The sequence below is a fragment of the Siphateles boraxobius genome, unplaced genomic scaffold (genome assembly GCF_051911475.1).
Source record: "Siphateles boraxobius isolate OS27281-9 unplaced genomic scaffold, OSU_SipBor_1 11, whole genome shotgun sequence".
Lineage (NCBI taxonomy): Eukaryota > Metazoa > Chordata > Actinopteri > Cypriniformes > Leuciscidae > Siphateles > Siphateles boraxobius.
The window spans coordinates 3,536,987-3,546,317 of NW_027508711.1; the positions used below are offsets into that span (position 1 = coordinate 3,536,987).

Consider the following 9,331-nt stretch of genomic DNA (forward strand, 5'->3'; position numbering starts at 1 on the left):
AAAGACAAGACGGAGGTTCACTAACATACTTTAAAATATATTTCAGCATTTTGTTAATCGACGGCCTACTACCCCGGCTGAGTAACTTTAACCCAGTCCGATCGCGGCTCTCCCGGTGTTAGTGTTATTCCACAATATGTATGGATTAACTGTTTGATTTACAATTATTAGATTATTTTCACATCTCACTTACCCTGCTGTGCACAAACATAGCTGTTCCTCAATTCGTGTGTTTCCCATTTGAATGGTCATCATATCAGAGGGCTGCTGCTGCTCTGGAACTATAGGCTTTAGCTTAAATTTTTATGGAATTATTCTCTAATCGGTTGCATATTATTTTGTGGATATATCCCTCGAATGCATACTGCAGTCCCTTTTGTTTTGCTCTCTCAGATATTTCACATGTTCGCCAACAATTACTAATTATCTCATTAGTAAAGCTTGACAAGCGTAGCAACAGTAACTAGGGAGGGCGGGGCTTAGCGAAGGGTCAATTTGCCACTTTGGTCAACCAAAGTTGCTTGGCTTGAAAGTGACCTGTCTGAGCTGTGCTTAATATATCTATACAGCTATGATACTAGACAATGGAACTTTATGGCCGTGAAATTTCACTATTGTGACATTTACTCCAAAAATTTAGCAACATTGTACCTCCTTTCCTCTCTTTTTTCCAACAGGCCGTTGGAGTAAGCTGTTCAAGCTCCCTTATAATTGGATCGGAACGGGTCATGTTGTGTACAGAGGAGGGTTTTATTATAATCGTGCCTTCACGAAGAACATCATCAAATACAATCTCAAGCAACGGTACGTAGCAGCCTGGGCTCAGCTTCACGACGTCGTCTATGAAGACACCACACCTTGGAAGTGGAAAGGCCACTCTGATATCGACTTCGCCGTGGATGAGAATGGACTTTGGGTAATTTACCCGTCTGTTGACGATGACTACGGACAGGCCGACGTCATCGTAGTCAGTAAGCTAGATCCCAATGACCTGTCAGTCAAAAAGGAGACGACGTGGAGGACGAGACTGAGGCTAAATACGTTCGGGAACTGCTTCATAATATGCGGCGTCCTGTACGCAGTGGACATTTACAATCAGAGGGAAGGGGAGGTTTCGTACGCGTTCGACACGCTTACAGGGGCCGAGGCGTCTCCGCGTTTACCTTTCATTAACGAATACGGGCTCACCACACAAGTCGATTACAACCCTAAAGAGAAGATTCTGTACGCCTGGGACAATGGACACCAGCTCACCTACAACATCAACTTTGTAGAGCAGGAAAAGAAATGAAATCAGACTTTATTAATGCCATCTACTCTACACTGCAGCGAAGCAAAAGCCACTTCTTGTGTACCTGATCACGACTGCCTCATTGGTTCCACGGACAAACGCCCTCATGAAACGATTCATCACGTCCTAATGAACTTTAATGGACATTTGTTCAAGATTATATAAGGACAAAGGGATTACATAAAATTGGCCTTCCGTGACAGGAAAAAAAATTGCAGGTAGCATTTTTTTGCAGGTAAAAAAGTCACACACACTTAACTAATGTGATTCATGTGAAATGTTCTAAAGAGCTTTCCATCACAGCTTGTTGAACTTTGAATTGATTTTTTAAAATATCTATTAAAAATGTTTACATAATTTACACTGTTCTAACCAGGCATGCCGCAATAAAGCGACAAACAATAACAAATATGTACTGTATATGGTAACATTTTATACATTTTTAAGGTATACAAGTATAATAATAGATAATAAAAAAACAAAATCATTTTTAAGTAATAAAATGTAAGTTATGCAAGTTTAATTACTTTTTTTGTACTTTTTGTCTAGTAAAAAACAAAAAATCCTTTAAACATAACTTTACAAAATAAAACTTTTTTCATGGATTGCATCTTTATTAACAGTGTATTTCGTCTCGTCATAAACAAATTTAAGAATAAAATGTTTAAGTAAGGATGTTTAAGACATAACGCATTCATGTTTAGAATATACTTCTCAAGTAAATTGGTCTTGTTTAAAGGATTTGTAGATTTTATATTAAAGCAGTTATTAAGAATAGGATTTTGAGCAGCAGACACCTATCCTTTGCATTTCATTGGTCCCAAATCCTGCTCACAAACTGTGGACAAAGGTCTCGCATCGCTCCTGGTTAGGACCACGAGTAAACCGTTAAGTTAAGAGTTACGTGACATGCTCCTCTTTACTATAAATAAAAGCTTACATGTCATGTCAAACCAACAACATAACGCAACCATCAATCTTTCATGTACCTATAATGATATTCTATAAACATAACAAGCATTCAAGACACACCTGCAGGCTACTTCGTGCTTGTTTTTACATCAAGAATGTGCCAGAAAATTGTTTCGGTCAATATAGCCTCAGTGGACTGGTAAAGCACAGCATCATAATGGAGAAAGAATGCTTTGTGTGCTTATGAGAGCGTATGATTATGTTCGTGAGTCTCTCTAATGACTGGGCAGGGTTACGTGTATAATGTTTAAACAGACAGGTCGTGCGGGGAAAGCCTGTGTGATGCATGGGTACAGATACATACGTCATGTATAAACAGTTTAACAGTGTTTAGAATGTTGTAGTTTTTGTGGTTTTAAAGCGGTTTCTTGTCCTCGTGACCACTGTAAATAGCAGAATGTTTTAGAAACACAATCTTCCCAAGGGGAAGAGATTTCCGAGACTATGTCAATGCAGCATGACTGATTTTGCTAAATGTGCAGTTGGAGTTGTAAGATATATTTCTAAACATATTAAAAAGACCACTGGGATGTCAGTGGGAGCAGTTTGTGGGAGTGTGTGGGTTTTGTTAAGAAAGCCTTGAAGGCCAATAAAATTTAATTGGACCCTATTTGTCGTCTTAATGCGTGTTACTAGTCTTATTGTGAATGATTAATCTGTGCATTTTTGCATTTTTTTTGTAATCTTTAATCAAAATTTAACTTGCTCTTCTTGTGATATCTTGTGATATGACTTGATATCCAATGCAATGTTTCACGTTTCACAATCCAGTCGATGGGAAAATGGGTCAAATGTTGCAGCCGATGGATAAAATCGTTTTTTTCACTCAGAAATATGTCACAATATGGCAGTAAAGTCATTGCAACTTTCATTTCATGCTGACTTGACAACTAAAAAATTAAAGACAGGCTTTATAATATATACATTTAAATATTGTATTGGTATTTTGCTGAGGAAGGCAATGCAGGCGGTCGCATTTTTAATATGGTGTAAATAGTTCTCCATTATGATAATTAGAATTCCCTTTGACTGGGAACTTGGATCTTATACCGGTACGTCATTTCCTTCAGAGCAATAATGTTTACTGGCTATAATTTGTTGCACATGGCCAGGTCAAAATGTAATTATAAATATAATTTAATGACTTATATTTAACACATTTTTTATTTATTTAAATTTAATTACGGTCTAACTTTTATTAATGCCGCAATGCACGCTGGGAACCCAAGCAATAGCATACTACTGAGAAAATCACACTATTACAGCTAATCTGTAAATATACAAGAGATCACTGTAAAGGAAACACAGATACTCAATGTGATTCTACAGATCAGTGCTGTTACACCAGTCATTTCCTGAGCCTGTTCACTCTGAACACACGCTATACAGTGTGCAATGGGCATTTAGTACGATTACTGTGAAAAGACTATACACAGTTTTTTGCATTAAGGATCTATATGACTGAATTCAAAGGGTGTGTTTTATCAGACTTTGTTGCAATGGTTAGTGTTATTGTCAGTGGATAATTGGTCATATAATGTGTTTTTGAGCAGGTTTCTGTCGCTGATGGGCAGTTCTTAGTCTAGTGTTTTTGGCAGTAACCACTGTCTGTAAATCATTCAGATTAACTCAAGAGACGTAGGCCTATGTTTTAATTACTGTGGAGTAGGGATCAGTGGCGGTTCTAGACCATTTCAACTGGGGGGGCCAAGCTGGGGCCAGTTGTGCTGTTAGAGGGGCCAGTTGCATTTAGACCTTATTGTTGTCATATCATTTTCTGCACTGCACTGCAGGCATTAACAGGCAAAATACCATGTTTATAATCATTCAACAATGTATTTGCATTTCCATTATATTTTTACATTTGCATTACATATTCAGTATTAGTCACAGTAACTGTAATTGACACGATGTCCTTCTTTCTCAATTTTGTAAAATCGAATTTAAGGCTTTTTAAAACCTGAAGAAATCAAAATTCATACCATACATTAGGGGTGTGCAATATTGACAAAAATATATCTCAATATTTTCAATGTTTTTTTGATGATTAGATGATATTTTACTGATTGTGTTTTTGTGCTGGTGACATGGCTGGTTTAGGCCAGTTGTTGACAGCAGACTCAAAAAGATATTCATATTTTTTAATATTCTATGCAGTGGTCAGTTAACAGCAGGGACCGAAATTCATTTTTTAATAAATTTTTAATTAATTTAATTTGCCACCTTAAATTGATTTCCAGGGGCATTTTCACCTATATATGGACATTCTTTCTAAACTTATTTAGAGTTATGAATCACCTTTTATGTCAAATACTAACATACAAATTAGACAGTAATTATACTTATTTATACAATAATACTTAATTATACAATAATTATACCGTACCACTGTTACCAGTCAAATTAAATCATTTAATCAAAATCCGTCTTTGCAGTCTAGAGGAGACACAGAAGTGGCATTAATATATTTACACTCCATTCACAATTGCATAAAGCTATGAGATTTTTTTTAAATCAATATTTAAACATGAAATTATTTCAAATTTTAACGTTTTAATTAAAGGGTACTTTAAATATGAAACTAAAACCGCCAGTAGGCGGCGGCAAGTCACTGTCTTAATAAGTGAGTTGAAGGATTCATTCATTCAACCGATTCGTTCAAACGGCTGATTCATTCGGGAAAGAAGCAAGTGATTACTTCAAAACGCGGATTTCAGTCAAGAAATCATCGCTGTCTGTTGCATTGAGACTCTGCTACGATTTCATTTTGAAATTCTAGTCGGCGAAATAAAGGGAAAACAAACAATATTGACAATATTGTGTCTAAAATGTAACACCCAATGTTAACTTATTGTTAATTCAACTGTTGTATAAGATCAATATCACAGTTGCAATTGTGCACGGGAAAACAGCACTCTTGCTGATGTGATATTCTAATATAAGAACATAATATGATATAAATACAAGACATAAACTAATTTGGGGACATAGCCTACCTATCTATGAACCGCACACAGCAGTGAAAGGAAGAGAGACATATGCGATGTCAGCTCACAGTGCATCGTATACAGTTAAAACATTGATTACAATTTCATAATAGACAATACACATCGCACACCCGATACGCACATAAAGAATGAACTTGCAACTGAACTGACATTTACCAGCTTTCTCCTTCTCTCCTCTCTCGCGTGCAGGAGACAGACTTCTGCCGCGATTCCCGCGAATGTGATGCGAATTGTCACGTGAAAAAGCAAATCCACAAAGATAGAATAATAAAAAAATAATATGCATACAACGAAAACAACGATAGCAAAAAAAAAACAGTTTTGTAAAAATTATTTCACACTCCACATTTAGGGGGGCCACAAGGGGGGCCAAGCTTGTTGTCACAGGGGCACGGGCCCCCCTGGCCCCCCCTCTAGAACCGCCACTGTGGAGTGGTTTTATGGAGAATGAAAAACTCTGTAATCTGCAATTAATCAAACTCACAATGAAGAGAATCAGGCAGCGGGTGAGAGATGTGCCTAAAAGCGCTTTATGGTTTTGGCTGCAGCTACAGATATAGTAATTTGTCAGAAAATACAGATGTGAGGATGTTTGAGCATTGCTATTCACATTACTTATTAATGTTGCCTAATAATAATAAAAAAAATCATTACCTGAAATTAAATAAAAATATTTGCTTAGTTTGAGTTGAAGTACTAAAATAACTAAAACAAACAAAAAACTACAATTTTATAAAAACGATATATGGATTTTTTTTAAAAACCTAATAAAAACTAAAACAAAAAATTCTCAAACTTTAAAAATAAAATCGAATTAAAAATATTAACAGTATATCACTGATACTAAAACAACTGTTTTCAGCTAACAAGTTGCCCACACTATAAAAAGGTTCCCAAATTCGACTTAAAAACTTAAGTTCAGTTGCTGCTTTAAATGTTTAAGTATAATACATTTTAATTTACAAGTTATTTCAACCCTTGAGTTGTTGAATCTATAACTTAAAATCATAGACTGTAAAAAAATATGGACGTAGTATCCATGACGTCACCCGTAGGTTTCTGAAGAGCGTTTTTGAAGCCTAAAATGGGCGGAGTCACTCGTCGCCATCTTGGAAGCGCGTCACAGTGCGTCACTCCCGGATAAGCGAAAATGGGCAAAAAGGCGGGACGTGGGTGGTGTTGAGGTGCCTGGATGCTGAAACTACGCCCGCCTAGCTCGACGTGATCGAGTTTGCTCAGGCTAAGCTAATGTGCTACTGGCCTCGCGCTAAAGTGACAGCTGACTTGAAGTAGACCTAAAGCCAATAGTTAAAGTTTATGTTTTTGCCCTTGGAAATACTATAATAGTTAAAAGACATAACTAACCATGAGACTAACGTGTATTGTGATGCATTATTATTCTCATGCAGTAACTTACAATATTTGCTCTGAGTGTGTGTGTGTGTGTGTGTGTGTGTGTGTGTGTGACAGTGATAAATGCGCATACATGTCAGTCAGCAGCGCGGCAATGCACGTCAAGTTCGTAGAGAGCTTTATTCAGTCCATTTTAAATTCTGATAGATATTACCTAAGAAGTTCAAGTAATGCACTAGAAATCCGCGCTCATTTAAGGGACGAAAAGAAAGCACTGACACCTGCAGGATTTAATCTGACGGTAACGTTACTTTTTATTGAACACTAAAAGCATATTATAACATAGTCTATCTGCTCCGTAAGATCAACGGTAAGTTACAGCAGAACGAGTGTGGCCTCTATACCTTAGACGTTTTTAAATCTGAACTCCAAAAAGCAACGATATTGTCAGACATCCATGAGTGCATGTTCACAGAGGAAAACAACTGAAGAACAGCGCTGGTTGTTCTCTCGATACTCGACAACGACGGAATCCAACGGCGTGGGCGAAGGTATAAGGGCGGCGTGTAATAAACTGTATGAAATAATCCCGAAAAGAGTACAAACACGGCAGAGATGACAAGTTCAGCAGCTGGAATCAGCTGAGGTGACATGATGGCTAACAGAGAGCAGACAAACGGCTAGTAATAACAGCAGCGGCAATCCACCTGTCACTCAAGTGGCCACGCCCTTGATTATGCAGGAATTTAATGCTTAATATAATTTAAACGGATGAGTTATAAAAAAATTCACCCCCCTCACAGTTGTCATGAAGGGCAAAATTAGCTGTATAGACCAAAACAACTTAAGGCACCAGGCTGTAAACATAATTTTTTCGGCTGTAAAGTTGGGCATTTTAACATGGGGGAGATACAGATTTGGCTCACTTTTGCAGTCAGCCTCAAGCGGCCAGTCGATGAATTGCAGTTTAATTCACTTCCGTGTTGGTTTCAAGAGGGAGACAGTGAGGTTGCCGCTTGCTTAAAATTGAAGTTGAAATTGGTTAAGGGACACTAGCATTTTGCAGAAGAACATTGTCTGGTCTTGCTTTGGCTCTGCATGACTGTGTGTATATATATATATATATATATATATATATCTTTATCCTACTGCTCATAAAACATTCACTAGATATAAGATGGAAAGGATCTCAAGCTGACTAGCTGAAGACGTTACTGTAGCTATAGGCCTATACCCATTAATAAACATGGCACTTCCTTGAAAATGAATTCCAGCCCAACAACAACCCATAATGAAATGACCCTTCAAAATAGATATAATGCTTTACTATGAACTCTGTTAGAGAGTTACATATGGCAATTTATCTGTTCAATAAAATAGGCAACTGTTGAGCAATAAAAACACCAACTCCTCGTCACTTTTACAACAATCTCCGAAAAGCCAAGCCAATGTTGCCAATGTTGATTCTTGTTTTATTACGAGTGTTTTCTTTTCGAGTGATTCCACGGAGGTCGGAGATTTAGCGTGCTCCATGTCAACCTTTCTCACTTGTTGTGACAACTAACCTATGTTACTCAACATAGACGTGTCAAAGTCACCGGAGCAACTTCTCGCTATTTACTGATATGAAAAGAAACGCACAGGCGAGTGACATATGTGCTCAATTTCCCATGAAAATCAGGGTAATAATGATGCATTGAATCATTATTTAAATTTTAAAGTAATAGATGATTTATAATAATAGAAATATGTTGTCATGACTTATTAATCATATACATTTTTTACTGTGCAAAGTGCTGGAAAAATTAGGTCCAGCTAGATTAAAGGGTTAGTTCACCCAAAAATAAAAAAGATTCTGTCATTAATTACTTACCTCATGTTGTTCCCTGCGACGTAATCACAACTTTCAAGGCCCAAGATAGTAAAGACATCGTTAAATAGTCCGTGTGACTACAGTGGTTCAACCTTAACCTTATGAAGCGACGAGAATACTTTTTGTTTGCAAAAAAAAAAAAAAAGATGACTTTATTCAACAATTTCTTCTCTTCTGTGTCAGTCTCTGATGCTGTTTACGTAAGAACCACGACAATTGCGTGTGATGCTGACGCAGGATCCGGCCAATACTGAGCCAGCATTCTGCTGTAAAACCCGAAAGCGATGCACTGTGTTTACTACATGAACAGTGTCAGAGACTGACACGGAAGAGAAGCAATTGTTGAATAAAGTCTTTTTTTTTTGCGCACAAAAAGTATTCTTGTCGCTTCATAACATTAAGGTTTAAACACTGTAGTCACACAGACTGTTTTAACAATGTGTTTATACCTTTTGGGGCCTTGAAAGAGGTTATTACGTTGCAGCCTATATGGGGTCAGAAAGCTATCGGATTTTATCAAAAATATCTCGTGTTCCGAAGATGAACAAAGGTCTTACGGGTTCGGAATAGTTTTTGGGTGAACTATCTCTTTAAGGAACATGGTAACTGGTTTGTTGTTGGTTTGTGGTGGTCTGCCAGGCCTAGCTTGATTCACCAGCTCCAGCAGTGGATGTTCTGCTGACACATACATTCAGGGCATATATGTGTTTGTGCATTTGTTAAGGCTTCAGAGGTTTCAGGGATTAAAAGTGAGCCCCAGATTATAGAACAGAGGAAGCTCGCTCTCATTATCTGGCATCTCATCCTGTGGTATTTTAGGCTGGGGCAGCAGGG

The 9,331-nt window shown here is 37.4% G+C and overlaps 1 protein-coding gene across 1 annotated transcript; it reads left to right on the forward strand.

The window, feature by feature from the left end:
* Window positions 1-584: 584 nt before the first annotated feature.
* Window positions 585-1,469, forward strand: LOC143704310 (olfactomedin-like protein 2A). Its single transcript, XM_077197434.1, has 2 exons — window positions 585-600; window positions 678-1,469. The coding sequence occupies exons 1-2, from the start codon at window positions 585-587 to the stop codon at window positions 1,289-1,291; spliced, it is 630 nt and encodes a 209-aa protein (XP_077053549.1). The 3' UTR covers window positions 1,292-1,469.
* Window positions 1,470-9,331: the final 7,862 nt, after the last annotated feature.